Source organism: Saimiri boliviensis, chromosome 1 (genome assembly GCF_048565385.1).
Source record: "Saimiri boliviensis isolate mSaiBol1 chromosome 1, mSaiBol1.pri, whole genome shotgun sequence".
Classification (NCBI taxonomy): domain Eukaryota; kingdom Metazoa; phylum Chordata; class Mammalia; order Primates; family Cebidae; genus Saimiri; species Saimiri boliviensis.
Genome location: NC_133449.1, coordinates 62,357,140 through 62,371,951, shown reverse-complemented (window position 1 = coordinate 62,371,951; position 14,812 = coordinate 62,357,140). Strand labels below are relative to the sequence as shown.

Genomic DNA, 14,812 nt, shown 5'->3' with positions numbered 1-14,812 from the left:
AGTACAGGTGCTCAAAAACATGTAAATAATTGTGCTTTTTACTCTAGGAATATCTTTAAAATTCTTACAAATTTTCCCCCAGAAGTAAAGCAAATATTCCCCCAGAAATAAAATTAAATGTGCATAGTCTAAAGCTTTTTTATTGTGGTAGGACATATATAACATATTTTGTCATTGTAAACATTTGAAATATACAATTGAGAGGCATTAATTACCTTCACAGTGCTGTGACATTATTATTTCCAAAATTTTCTCATCACCCCAAACTGAAATTCTGTAACTGTTAAGCAATAACCTCACTCCTGTATCTCGCCCAGCCCCAGGTAACCTCAAATCTTTCCTTTTATTTTTGAGATAAGGTCTCAATCCATCGCCCAGGTAGGAGTGCAGTGGTTTGACCATAGCACACCGCAGCCTCAAAACTTTGGGCTCAAGCAATCCTCCCACCTCAGCCTCTTTGTGTAGCTGGGACTACAGGCACATGTGGCTGATTTTGTTTTTTGTAGAGATGTGGTCTTGCTGTTTCCCATGCTCCTGGCCTCAAGCAGTCCTCCACCTTGGCCTCTCAAAGTGCTAGGATTATAGGCATGAGCTACTGTGCTTGGTTGAATCTACATTCTATTACTTTGCCTATTATAGATACTTATTAGCAGAATCATCCAACATTTGTCCTTTTGTGTCTGTCTGATTTCACATAGCATAACGTTCTTAAGATTCACCCGTATTGTGGCATGTATCAGAATTTCATTCGTTTTTATAACTAATATTCCATTGTATGTATACACATTTTGTTTATTCATCTTCTGTTGAACATTGGAATATTTCTACCTTTTTGCTATTGTGAATAATGCTGCAGTAAATATTGACATAACAAGTATGTATTTGATTGCCTGTTTTTAAGTTCTTTGGGGTATATGTCTTGAGTGGAATTGCTAGATAATGTCATGTTTTATTTCTAAAATAAAGGAATTAAAGCTAGTTGACAAACATCTCTCCCAGTCTTTCCAGTTTTTGCAGATTGGTTCTGTGCTGGGCTCTTCCCTCAATACTTAGCCAGGCTTGTACTGAGCCTAGCAGTCAGCCCCAGAAGTGTAGGGTCTTTGCAGGTCTCGTCTGAGCATGCTGTGTATTAAGGTGGTTTTCTAAATCTCCCTGTATGTGCTGTTGAATATTCTAATTTCCCAAAGAAACTCCTCTTTGTAGCCTTTTCTCCCAGAACATAGATGGGTTTTTGGGTATCTTGACTATAGTCTTTCGACCCAGGTGTTTGCAGGTTGTTTGTTCACCTTACACTTTTTTCAAGCGATGCCTACTTTTTCTGGCCTGAGTTCTAAGTTAGGTAAAACAGCGATGAGTGCTCTGTCAATCCCGTAAGTAGCCCCAGACAGGCTACAGGAGACTTAAACAAGAATTTGTAAGTTCTGCTCTGCTTTCTCTAGAAATGGGAATTAGGGTCCAACACAGAATGTAGTTGCTGTTTTCAAGACTGCTGCAACACCAGGGAGCTTGTGGGGTAAGGGCGAGCAGAAATGTCAGAAAGCTTTCTCATCATTTTAAAGTTGCTTCTTCTTGATTCAGCATTTGCTTCATTGCTATAAACGTTTTACTGTTTTCCAGAGTTCTGACAAAACTGGCTATGCCTGTTCCTGGTTTTGTTTTATTATTTTTTTATTTTTTAAAGATGGGGTCTCACGATGCTGATTAGGCTGATCTCGAACTCCTGGCCTCAAGTGATCCTCTCAGCTTAGCCTCCCAAAGTGCTGCAAGTACAGATGTAAGCCACCACACCCAGCCCTTGCTTGTTTTTCAGTGTTTCTGATGTTGAATGTGCCTACTCCACCATGTTGTTCAAGTGTATATATTTTCTAACCTACCCTGTAGTGCTGTGATGGGAAGTTACAAGCTTAAAAGAAATAACTCCCTGAGCCTTTTGTATAACTCAAGAAAGATCAAAAACTTTGATTTTATCCTATTAGAAGGTTTAGAAAAATGATGTATCTTTCACTTTTCCAGGGATAGGCTATTCTGCCTCATTAGAAGGCTCCTATGTGCTGGATGCTGTGCAAGGTATTTAATTTCTCTTAATGTTTACATGATGTATCTTTCACTTTTCCAGGGATAGGCTATTCTGCCTCATTAGAAGGCTCCTATGTGCTGGATGCTGTGCAAGGCATTTAATTTCTCTTACTGTTTACAATCTTGTTGCCAAGGCTATCTTGAACTCCTGGCCTCAAATGATCCTTCCAGTTCAGTCTTAGAAAGTGTTGGGATTACAGGTTGAGCCACTGCATCTAGTGGGCTAAGGACTAGCTTAACTCTTTTCAATGTTTATGCCTACTTTTTTCTTAACTGATTGTATGACTATGTCTTCTGGAACAATACTGAATAGAAAATGGTGAGAGCAGAAATGCTTGCTTTAATATTTCACCATTATATGTGATGTTAGCTATAGATTTTTCTCACAGATGCTCTTTATCAGATTGAGGAATTTAGATACCTACTTTGCTGAAAGGTTTTTGTAGTCTCAGGGGGTGCTAAATTCTGTCAAACGCTTTTTTGTAATAATAGAGATGATTCGTTGGTACAGTCATCGAGATGTGGATTTTCTCCTTTATTCTGTTTATCAGTGATTACACTGGTTGACTTTCTAATGTTAAACCAACCTTACTTTCCTGGAATAAACCGTATTTGGTCATGACATATTATCATGTTTTTTATACATTGCTGGATTTGATTTGCTAACTGTTTTAAGGAGTTTCATTTCCATGTTCAAAAAGACATCATGCTGTTGTTTTCTCATGATGTCTTTTTCAGATTTGTATCACATGGCATTTCTTAGGCATATCTAAGTACCATTTTGTCAAGGACCTCAGAAATGCAAAAATCGATTGTTTTGAGGTGGTTTTTCCATCATGAAAGAATTTCTTTAAAGTCATCTGTCTGATTCTGTAAAAATATAATTTTTTTTTTTTGAGATGGAGTTTCGCTCTTGTTGTCCAGGCTGGAGTGCAATGTCACGATCTTGGCTCACTGCAACTTCTGCCTCCGGGGTTCAAGCAATTCTCCTGCCTCAGCCTCCTGAGTAGCTGGGATTACAGATGTGCACCACCACGCCCAGTTAATTTTGTATTTGTAGTAGAGACGGGCTTTCTCCGTGTTGGTCAGGTTGGTCATGAACTCCTGACCTCAGGTGATCTGCCTGCCTCAGCCTCCCAAAGTGCTGGGATTACAGGCATAAACCACTGTGCCCAGCCACATTTCACATTCTTTATGTGAACAAAAAGCTGAAAAAAATCCAGGGAAAGAATTAAGATGTGGTATGAATTGCCAACTCAATGTTTTGTTCTTGCTAGTCGTGTTACCCCTCTCTATTTCATCCATTTCTTAGTAATAAGAAAAAAAAATAATTTTCCATTGAGATTTAGGTAAATTTTTGAATTACAGTATATGACAGATAAAAATCTTGAGGTTCAAACTCCAGATGTAATGAAATTTAATTGAAAATTACTACAGCAGTTTAAGTCAATCTGTAATTTTGAAAGCAGTTTTAATATTTTATCTTCCACAAAAAGCTAGGAAGGTTTCTCTGCTGAACTTAAAAGTATAAAGGAAATATCCAACATATCTTTAGTTAAAAATCCAGAAGTCAGATGATAATTTCCAAATATGTATTTTAATAGAAAAAAATTACAAATTTCATATGCAATAAAGTATCTGCTACTTATGTAAAAAAAACCCAAAACTTTATGTACACATAAAAACACGTAACATTTTTGTAAATAGAGAAGAGGTCTCAAAAGATAACATTAAAATGAAAACAGCAGTTACCTCCGGGGACAACAGCTGTGCAGAAATGCTAACTGCTTTTCAACAATGGTTTGATTTTCTAGATGAGATTCTATTCTTGTATAATTTGTGTAACTAATATAAACATTTAAAAATTCTTCAGTGAATCACAAGTACTCACTGCAATAGACATAACACACTCAACTCCTAAAATAAATTATACTCAGTTTTGAAGGTAGGGGGTGACATAAAAGTCGGCTATATATTCAAATCCTACAATATAATCAATTATTTCCAATTATCTTTTTTATTGCTAAATAAAAATATATTGCTAAATATATTTTGCAATAATTTGCAAAATATATTTACGGTTTCCATTAAGTTACTTAATAAGTAGACTTAGCAAAATTACTAGTAAACATTTTAGAAAATTTTCTTAATTTCTTTTGATTAAATTATCCTGCCTCAGTCTTATTAGACAAATATTTTATCCAAAAAGGAATCACATGTTCTGAGAATTTAAAATATGTTTCCTTTTTAGTCCTACCACCAATGACAAAAAAAAAAGTAGTAACTTACTAACAAGTAATGACTTAATCCAACAAAAAACATCAACAAAATTAAAAGAAAGGCCAAATATGGTGGCTCAAGCCTGTAATCCCAGCACTTTGGGAGGTCAAGGTGGGTAGATTGCTTGAAATTAGGAGTTTGAGACCAGCCTGGGCAATGTTTTGAAACACCTTCTCCACAAAAAGATGTAAAAATCAGCTGGGCATGGTGGTACATGCCTGTAGTTCCAGCTGCTTGAGAGGCTGAGGTGGGAGGATTGCTTAAGCCCAGGAGGCAGAGGTTGCTGTGAGCTGAGAAAGTGCCACTATACTCCAGCCTTGGTGACAGAGCCAGACCCTGCCTTAAAAAGTAAAAGACAAAATTAAAAGAAATGGCAAATAAGGAAAACTGCCACATAGCATGGGCAAAAGATCAGTATCTTTAAAAATATAAAGGTCTTAAAGTCCACAAGAAAAAGATGGATATTTCAAAAATAATTACAAATGGCCAAAACCTGTATGTTCACTCTCTCAGAGCCACAACAAAATAAACTATTAAAATAAGATTATTTTTTACCTATCTAATTTTCAATGCATTTTAAAAAATGGTAATACCTGTTGCTGGTAGGGACTCACTGGCACTCACTCACACTTGTGTTGGTACAGACTTCTAAAGGGCAATCTGATAATCAGCAAATGCCTTACTCATTTATACTTTGCAAATAGTTTACTCCAACTGAGCTTTTCTTATTAATTTATTTTTAAATAAAGATAGTTAAAATAAAGAGAATTAAAAGATGTTATTATGGTTCACCTAAGCTATGGCAAAGTTCCTCCAGTTCCCCTTTTAAGAAAATTGAAAGACCAGCCAAAAAAAATCAAAGAGAAACACGTTGACCTCTTAATGCTCCACTGCATTTAATTTCTTAGAACACCACAGAATCATGGCGCTTTTCATGATGCCAGAAAGTAGAGCATGGGGAGAATGTAGAGGTAGAGTCTTACTTTTTTGCAAATCCTACCTTCTACTACAGGGAATAAAGAAGAGGCACCAGCTTCTTCTCAAGCAAAGGAATTCAGTGTAACTATATTAAAATTTTAGCATTTTCCTATAAAATTTATTCAATCTTCTTTAATTAGTGATTTAAGGTGGTCTAGGTGATGCTCTCCTATGAAGGATTCTGCTTGATTCAAAGCTTTTATTTTCACCAAAATGAGAATTATTTCTTCAACTTCATCCCTGAAAAAAGAAAACACAAAAACAAATTTCTCCCTTTAAAAATGCAATGTATGAGGGAACAGTTGTCAATCAGAACCTAATCATCTGTTGTTAATCTAAAACAAAAGCTTTACCCTTAAGCCAATATCTAAAAGTAGCATAAAATACAGAGAGATGCTGCCATCCCCAATTAAGTATAAAGTTCAAATATAGACCATCAGTGGATGTATTCTGGCAAATTCTAATGTGAATTACTGTAAAAAGTACAAGACCATAGAGTAAGTCTATCATCAGAAATTTTAGTAGTGCTGTGTTGCTATCAGGTTTTATGAGACACTGTGGTGGGAGCGTATCCACACATCATGACATTAGCAAATAATACAAATCTGAGCCTTTAGTTTTATTTATTTATTTATTTTTTTGAAGGGACTTGGTCCTTGCTCTGTTGGCCAGACTGGAGTACAGTGGCACAATCAGAGCTCATTGCAGCCTCAACCTCCCAGGCTTAAGCAATCTTCCCACCTCTGCATCCTCAGTATCTGGGACTCAGGCATGTACCACCATGCCTGGCTAATTTTTTAATTTTTTGTTCTAGAGACAGGGTCTTGCTGTGTTTCAGTTTCCCAGACTGTTCTCAAACTCCTGGGTTCCAGTGATCCTCCCACCTCAGCCTCCCAAAGTGCTGACATTACAGATGTGAGCCAATGTGCCCAGCCAAATCTGGGCTTAATAATTTTTTATGAAGAGGTAGTTAATAGGAATATCACTGTGTTTAAGCCCCTGAACATCTGGTGCTGTGAATGAAACATTCAGAACAGACAGCTAGCTACTACTGGATAAATACCAAGCTGTAGACCTGTACTTAACAACTGTTGAGTCTTTAAAAATGGTCAAGAAAATTAAAAGCACATTTAAAAAGTGCTTAATAGAAGGTTTTTGATTTATAGTTTTAATTCTATATTCCCCTGTGCTACAGTTTTTTGAATGTGTTTAATATGGGAGAGATTTATGTTTTAAAATATGAGTATACATAAGCCATCCCAAAGGTCACCATAAAAATATCTACTAACCCTACAGTATCACAAAGTCTCAACAAATTTTTTAGATTATAGTAAAAATACAAATCTTTCTAAAAATTGCAGAAGAGCATAGAGAATACTTGAACAATGTTTACAGAGGTGAAAATAAAATATGCATTACCTGAATTCACTTCTAGATAATTTATGTGCAGATTGCAATAAAAACTGAATGAAGTTTCCTAGCTGTGGAATAGATGTCCTCATGGCAGAATTTTCAAACCACTTTTCTGGTAGACATGCTGCCACCTGTTAATCAAAACACATGGCTGGTTTACAAGGACAGTTATCTAAGAACTCTTGCTAACATAATCTCATAGTGATACTGCAAGCTGAGTACCATTCTCCCCATTTTGTAGTTTATGGTTAAATAAAAATTTGTAAAAATTTCCCTTTGAGTCAAAGGCTATGTTTTGAAAATTCATTCTTTAATGGTTAAGAACTTAAAATACACTACTCTCTATGAACATTCCCTAGTAGTGGTAGTAATTCTATACTCTTGTATTTGTGAGTCATGAAATCTGTACAAAACATAATTTACAACTAAAACCCAGAAATGTCTAGATGAAAAATATTTGGTCAATACAACTCTAAAATACATACATTCACTATTATTTTATAAAGAAACTGGGTAGCCTAGCATATGATCTGTATAAATTAAGAGTTAAGGAATCAAATGGAAGATATACAGAATGAAAGAAATTAATTATGGTTATCTTCTATCAATTTACAACATTGCTTTAAGTGTAAATGGCAAAATGAATCAATGTAGGTTCATTCAATTTTTCTTTTGGAAAGAGAAATTACATTTTATCAATGTCATCCCAAGAATAATTTAAGATTTAAAGTTTTGAAAGAATGTTAGAAACATTTTAAAAGAAAAAAAAGCTTCCTCATACCAGAAACGAGAAAAAAAGGGAGGGAAAAGGGGAGAAAGGAAAAACTCATTGTTTCCTGAGAGAACAATGTCTGGCTGCCTGTTCTTGAGGTCCAAAAACAAGATGCAGACAATGGGGAAAGAAGGCTGTTTGTTTCTGCAACCAGTTACAGGGAGGTCAGAGTAACTCACCAGACCAACTCAAAGTTATAAGCTTTTTTCTAGTGCTTGTATATATTTAAAGCCCCATGCTGTATGTGGGATTGTAACTGCAAGTGGGAGTGTTTCATTCAATCTCTGTCTAATCTTTAAAGGGACTAAGGTCTGGAAAGCTTTCTCCAGTCTTGGAAAGTTTCTTAAGACAGAATGAGGTGTATGTATAAGAATGTTTTTATTATTCTATCAGACTTTAGGGTCTGAGAAAACCCAGGCGGGGCCTAATGGGTTGGTTTTTGCATTCCAGTTCTTGTACTCAGGTACCAGTTTCTCCAGTTTTTTAATGTTAGCTTATGGATTCATAAAAATTATAGTAATGTGTTTGTGGAAACCGACTGTTGTTTGCTAATGGAAACATGACCTGCCACAATATCACACTGTTCAAAGAAACTCCTAGACAATCACACAGGTTATGCTATAGTTGGTAACAACAAGATCAATATTTATAGAAAATAGAGAGTTGTGGAAAAAATTAACATGCATCCTATACATTATATAACATACTAAATAAAAGTTCTAGAATGTGCTCTTTCTAAGTTTGGTCAGCATTTAAAACATTGTTGAGGAAAAAGACTTTCCTTAATCGCCTGTTTCAACTATTCAGGAAAAATACAGACACACTGACTGCCTAAGGCAGAAGATCCTACAAGTTTTGTTATACAAACTATCTCTTTTTAAAAGTTTTAAAACCAACCTTTACTGGCTTGGAATTCAATGCCACTTGCACTTGTTTTCCTCTTGTTTTGTATCACAAGTCTCAATAAAATTCTCATTTAACCATTTAATTTTTCCATTAGTGATCCCAGCACTAAAAATCTATTTTCTTGGCCTGGTTTTCTAACCATATGCTGTGAGAGAATGCTGTGTAAATATATTTCTTCTTCTCCACTTCGTAATAGACCCTATGGTCAGAGGGGACTAAACTAAACCTGAGCAACATAACATGGATGATTATTTAAAATTTTAATATGTAATGCTTAAAATTGTATGATATAAAAACTATAGCCAGAACAATCATGGTTGACTAATAATTGATATACAGTTTTATGGCAGGCTACCTTTCCAATAGCAACTAGAAGAATCAGTTTCCACTAACCCTTTTCTATAATTTTGATGAATGTGTAAGTTACACATTAAAGAACAGGAGAAATTGGTGCCTGAGTACAAGGGCTGGCTGGAATGCAAAAACAAACCCATTAAGACCCCGCCTGGGTTTTCCCAGACCTTAAAGTCTGATCAAATAATAAAAGTGTTCTTACACATACTCCGCGTACCAGGGCCCACTTAAGATTAAAAAACTTTCCAATACTCTAGACAAAGCTTTCCAAACCCCAGACCCTAAAGATTAGATATATACTGAATGCAACACTCTCAATTGTAGGTGCACTCTCACAAGTAGCATGGAGCTTAGAATGCATACAAGTGCTGATAAAAAAACAAACTTGTAACTTTCAGTTGGTCTGTTGGGTTACTAAAACCTTTTCTCTATAACTGGTGGCAGAAATAAGCTCCCTTCTTTCCCAATCTGTCTGCATCTTGCTATTGGATTGTGAGAACAAGAAGCTGTACCCTATTCTACCTGGGAACAGTTTTGTGTGTGTGTTTATGTGTTTAAATCATATTATAAAATAAGCATTTCCCCATTTTCTTAAAAATTCTTCAAAAATGTAACTTTTGTGAACCCAAAAGTATCTAAGACAGGTCCGGAGATTTATTTTCCTTTCACATTTTTATCTTATGAGAAGACCACCATGTTTTTAGGGATATTTAGGTATTTCCAACTATTTTCTATTATAATAATGCTGTAACAATATTCTTCATACTTAAAATCTGTATGTGTAGCTCCAATTTTTGACTTAGTTTAGCAAAGCCAAAGAATATAAGCTTAAAAGTTTTGTATCCATCATGCCAAAATATTCTCCAAAAGAGCTGTAACCTTCCTTCTACCAGTGTGGGAGACTTTTCTAGAACCATTGCACTGCATACTCTAGATGAATGGTGCCCCTGAAATGATGGCTTTATTGTTTTCCTGTGTTTATGATAACATTGGAAATTATAATTAAAACAACAGCAAAAAAAGTTTGCCAACACAACTCATAAAATAAATATCCTTATTATAAATAATTTTCATTTCTCTGATTAGTACTGTTAATTATTTTTCACATATTTTAAGGTTAATTTTACATATCCTTTTAGGTGACTTGACTATTGCATGTGTTTCGGCCATTTTTAATCAGAACATTTGAATTATTTATTTGTAAAAAGCTTTTTTATTTAATGTGAATATTAATCTTTGTTACATGCTAATAACTTTTTATTTCCTAGATTCTTAACTTTTCTTTTTACCTTTCTATTACAGAAAATTTCAAATATAAACATCAGTAGAAAGAATAGTATAGTGAGCCCGATGCACATATTCCCCAGTTTTATGTTTTATTTCCCCTTTTTATGTTTTTTGATCCACTGAAGTTTTATATTTTTTGTCAAGTCTATTACTTTTTCTCAGAATTTCTCCTTTTGTCTTTAAGTTTAGAAGGAACTCCCTCACTCTCAAACACAGTCATTTACCACTCAGTATATTTTACAGTTTCATTTTTATATTTTTAAAAATTTTATCTGAAATTTTTATTGGTGTATAGTTAGAGGTGAAGATCTAACATTCTTTTCATAAACATCCAGCCATCTAGCACCATTTATGACGTCATTTTTCCTTTTCGAGCCAGTATACTATTTCTTAAATGCGGAAGAGGTGCTCTGGATTTCTAGTTTGTTAAATTCATTTGTCTATTTTTATATGAGTACCACACATTTAATTATTTGGCTAAATAATAGATTTTAATAGCTAATTTTTTTAGAAATGATAAAATTAGAATCAGTTCCTATACAACTTACCTGGTTGCACTTTTTAACCACATCTGGCCCTGGTGTGGCATTGAGAAGAGCTATAATAAGGTAACGATTTAGCAGCTTCCCCAGTCCTAGTTCTTGCAAGGTGTCATCTGTAAGAAGTCCATTCCAAAGAAGAATATTGCGGAAGAGCTAAATTAAAACATCAAGTAAACATGTACCTTTTCTCCAAAAAGAAACTGTAATAGTCTCTAACAAACCTAAGGAGTTGGTCTAATTTAAATTCTCACTACAATTAGCCCTGTTGGAACTGTCAAGTTTAGAATAGATCATCTCTGAATAAATACTTGATTCTTTCCAAACTCCATGTATTTCCTCATCTTATTTTCATTTTCTAAGATAACCATCCCCAAGTCAGTCTCAAGTAACTTCACTAGAGCCTTTCCAGATAAATAATCCTTCTTCCCAATCCATTTTCTCTCAGAGCCAGGGGCCATCGAGTTTAAGACCACAGAACCACATGATTCATAAAGAACTACTGTCAAAACTGGGGACAACATTACCAACATGTGACCTTGAGAAGGCAATCAGTGCTGAGAGTTTCACTGCTCTGATACATAAAGATTAATAATCACCTGTGAGTTTGAAGATAATGTGGATTAAGTAACCATAACAAAGTCTTATAAAATAAATACTGGTTGCCCTTTCCCTCTACTAATTTCAGATCTTTCTGTGAATTTTATGGTGTTGTCTACTTTCTTTCCAGTACTGTATTTATTAGTTTTACTAAAATGTCATTATTTTTTCACATTTTATCTATTGTTGATATTGTTCCCTCCTCCCAGAAAGCCTTTTCCCCTATTCAACCCATGACAAATATTAATTCATATTATTAAAACGCTCTTGCTGAGGTCACCTATGTCCTTCTAATTGTCAAATCCAGGAAACATTTTCAGTCTTTCTCTTAATTCTCTTTGGTGGCATTTAACACTCTTTTCTTCATTCTTGAAAATCTTTCATTTAGCTTCCTTGAGGCCATTTTCCTGTGATCATCCTTAGGCTCATAACTGATTCTACAGTTTCCCTGAAGCCTCCATGTTCTCCTCTGTATTTCCCAAAGTTCTGTCCTTAGCCTACTTCTCATGCTGCATTCAGTCTCCTTAGAGCTTGTCAGTCATGACCATGGCTCCAAATATTGCCTATAGGTAGCGGACTCCCAAATCTCCAGCTCAGATCTGTCTCCTGAAATTCAGACGCATGTAATTCTGAATTTCAGGAGACAGATCTGAGCTGGAGATTTGGGAGTCCACTACCTGTAGGCAAACCACCTCCCAGAACTCTGTATCTCTATTCGTCCCGGATATACCTTCCCTCGATCAATTATCAAGTCCTTTCAAAGCTTCCTTCTAAACATTGTTTGAACCCTTTTCTCCTTCCCATCCCTACTGCCACTGACTTAGCAGTAATTTTAAGGCCAGCGGTTAGCCAACTATAGCATGTGGGTTATATCTAGCCTGTTGCCTGTTTATTGTAGGACCCATAAGCTAGGAATGGTTTTAACATTTTTCAAGGACATTTTAAACCTGTCTTTAAGCAAAATATTTTGTGCCATAAGAAAATTACTTGACACTCAAATTTCAGTGCATAAGTTTTATTCAAACACAGCTTTTTTCTGCTATAGTGGCAGAGCTGAGGAATTTGGCAGAGACCATGTGAACCACAAAGCCTAAAATACTATCTAATTCTTACAGAAGAAGTTTGTTGTTCTTTGTTCTACAGTAAACAGGATTTTTACAAGATTTGCCTTTTCATTTTAGCAGTTTTTGCTCACCTTTAGGCCTGACCAGAACTGTCTTTCTTGGAACTTTGAATGCGGTGATGTTTTGTTTTCTACAACACTAATTAGAAACAAAAGAAAGAAAAGGAAGAAAATGCAAAGGACTATTAGCCTTTCAGAACCAGAGTTTAAGATCAGATTTTCTTTTAAACCAACCACACTAAACCTTAATGGAATATAAGCAGAGATTGTCTGATGATATCCACTGGAATTAGAAATGTATGCATACTCTGCCCAATGATCCCATTTCTGAGAATGCCTCTTGCAGATATAAGTGCACAAGTACAGAATATGTCTATAACATTGTTTACAACATCAGTGGTGATAATAGTTCACCACTCCCATGACCATCAGTCATAGGACGTCTAAGTGAGGGCAAACTTTGCAGCTTAAAAAAGAATGAGGAAACTGCACATGATAGATGACGTGTAAAGAAAGATCTCAAAGAGGTACTAAGTGATAAAAAGGTACAAGACAGAGTACAACTGTTAACAGTATACTTCCTTTGCTGTAGAAAGGAGGGTAACGTAAGATTATAGCCTATATAAATACTTCTGTTTGCAAGAAGAAAGCCTTGAAAAATAAACAAAAATTACTCAAGGTGATTATTAATGCATACACATGTGAGTAGATGGAGAAGGGCAAAAACTGAGTCAGGGGTGGGAGTAAAACTTTTTGTTTTAATATGAATAATGTTTTATTATTTAATATATTATTTTAATAAAATTCATATTTATAAATAAATAAATAATATACACAGTAATACATCTGAACCATGTGAATGCATTACCTATCTTAAACATTGCAAAGCAAAATTTACCACGGCAGAATTTTTACATGTAGACATCTCATGACTCAAAATAAATCAGAAAGCTTTGAGGTTCCTTTTTTCCCTTTCTATAAAGCTCCTCCATCCTGTCAGTACTCACTGGATTGCTACAGTTCATGCATCATTATAACTGATGCCTTCTAACGAAATGTATGATCGTACATCAAATATTACTTGTTTCATAATTTAAAGTGACTGCAGAATTTACAGGTGCAGTTTCTGGCTCCTCAGCTTTGTGCTACCTCTGTGCTAGGCACTGCTGTTTTCTGAGCGCTCTCTTCATCTCCTTAATATCCTGTGAGGTAGGCTTAGTGCCTTACTTTATCCTTATTTTATAGATAGAAAAGCTTAAAAATATCTACTAACAGTGGACTTGTGCTCTTGAACTTGTGCTCTTTACCACTCTATGTCACCTGCTATGTTCCTAGGATATATGTAAAACCAAAACCAAAATCAACCAAACAATAATACATCTAAGTGCCAAGCATAAAGTACAGCATAAAGCAGGTAACTGAGAAATACTTGTTGAAATCTCAGTTTGCATCCTCATAGACTATGTGTACACGTTTTGAAAACACTACAATTTCTTTTGCGTTACATTCTTAAATCTGTATTCTATGATCAGCTATTTTAAACAATCTAGAAATTAACAGCTCTTACCTCTTTGGATACAGAGGAATAAAGATATCATCTTCTACTGCCCTCTTCATTCTTGAAACAATGGATTTAAGCAAATCCTATAATTAAAAATTTGAAAAGCATCAGTGATAGTCAAAGGTAGAAATGTATTTACCAATAAAATGTAATTTTAACAAGAGTACCAATTTGTCCACACTCACAGAATCAGCTGTTAATAATAACTATCAATTGGGTATAAAAAAACCTTATTTATCCACGTTGCTGCATATGGCTATAGTTGGATCATTTTCACTGCCAGATAGTATTTTGTTGCATGAATACTACTGATGGAACACTTAGGTGATTTCTGGTTTGGTGGCTATTATAAATAATGCTGTCATAAAAATTCTTGTACATGTCCTTTAGTATGCATGGTCACACATTTTTAATAGGTATATATATAGAAATGGAATTGCTGGAGTATAGTCCATGTCCATACATTCAACTATGTACAAAAAACCAAACTGTTTCTAGAATAGTGCTATCCCATTGACATTCCTGCCTGTAGTATAAAAGAAATCCTGTTTCCCTACATACTTATGATAATTGGTATTTTCTTGTTTTTTAATGTTTGCAATTGTAGTAGGTATGCACTCATATTTCAGTGTATTAATTCTCATTTTCCTGTTGAGTAATGTGCTGTTGGGCATCTTTTAATATTCCTATTTGCTGCTTGGCAAGCCCTTTTGCAAAGTACCTAATTAAGCTGCTTGCCAACATTGCTATTTTTTTTGTATTAGGTTGTGTCTTTTTATTATTTTATTTTATTTTTTGATTTATAGAATCCTTTCATATACTCTAGCTGTGGGTCCTTTGTTGGTTTGTCTTGTGTCTTGTGACACAGAAAATCCACTTAGGGAACTCCACTTTGTATATAAAAAATTAGAAATGACCAAAAT

The 14,812-nt window shown here is 34.9% G+C and overlaps 1 protein-coding gene across 4 annotated transcripts in view; it reads right to left on the bottom strand.

The window, feature by feature from the left end:
• Positions 1-5,227: 5,227 nt before the first annotated feature.
• The window catches only part of GCFC2 (GC-rich sequence DNA-binding factor 2), a 40,436-nt gene continuing 30,851 nt past the window's right edge, over positions 5,228-14,812 (bottom strand). Inside the window, exons 13-17 of one of the 4 annotated variants that reach the window (XM_010333407.3) lie at positions 13,896-13,972; positions 12,401-12,467; positions 10,615-10,761; positions 6,754-6,878; positions 5,228-5,574 (exon numbers count right to left, since the gene is read on the bottom strand). In XM_010333407.3, the coding sequence (XP_010331709.2) occupies positions 5,457-5,574; positions 6,754-6,878; positions 10,615-10,761; positions 12,401-12,467; positions 13,896-13,972 (534 nt within the window). In that variant the 3' untranslated portion in view covers positions 5,228-5,456. Of the gene's footprint in view, positions 5,575-6,753; positions 6,879-10,614; positions 10,762-12,400; positions 12,468-13,895; positions 13,973-14,812 lie in introns of those variants that run through there. The other 3 variants (XM_074397758.1, XM_074397767.1, XM_039478528.2) reach the window with 3 other exon arrangements.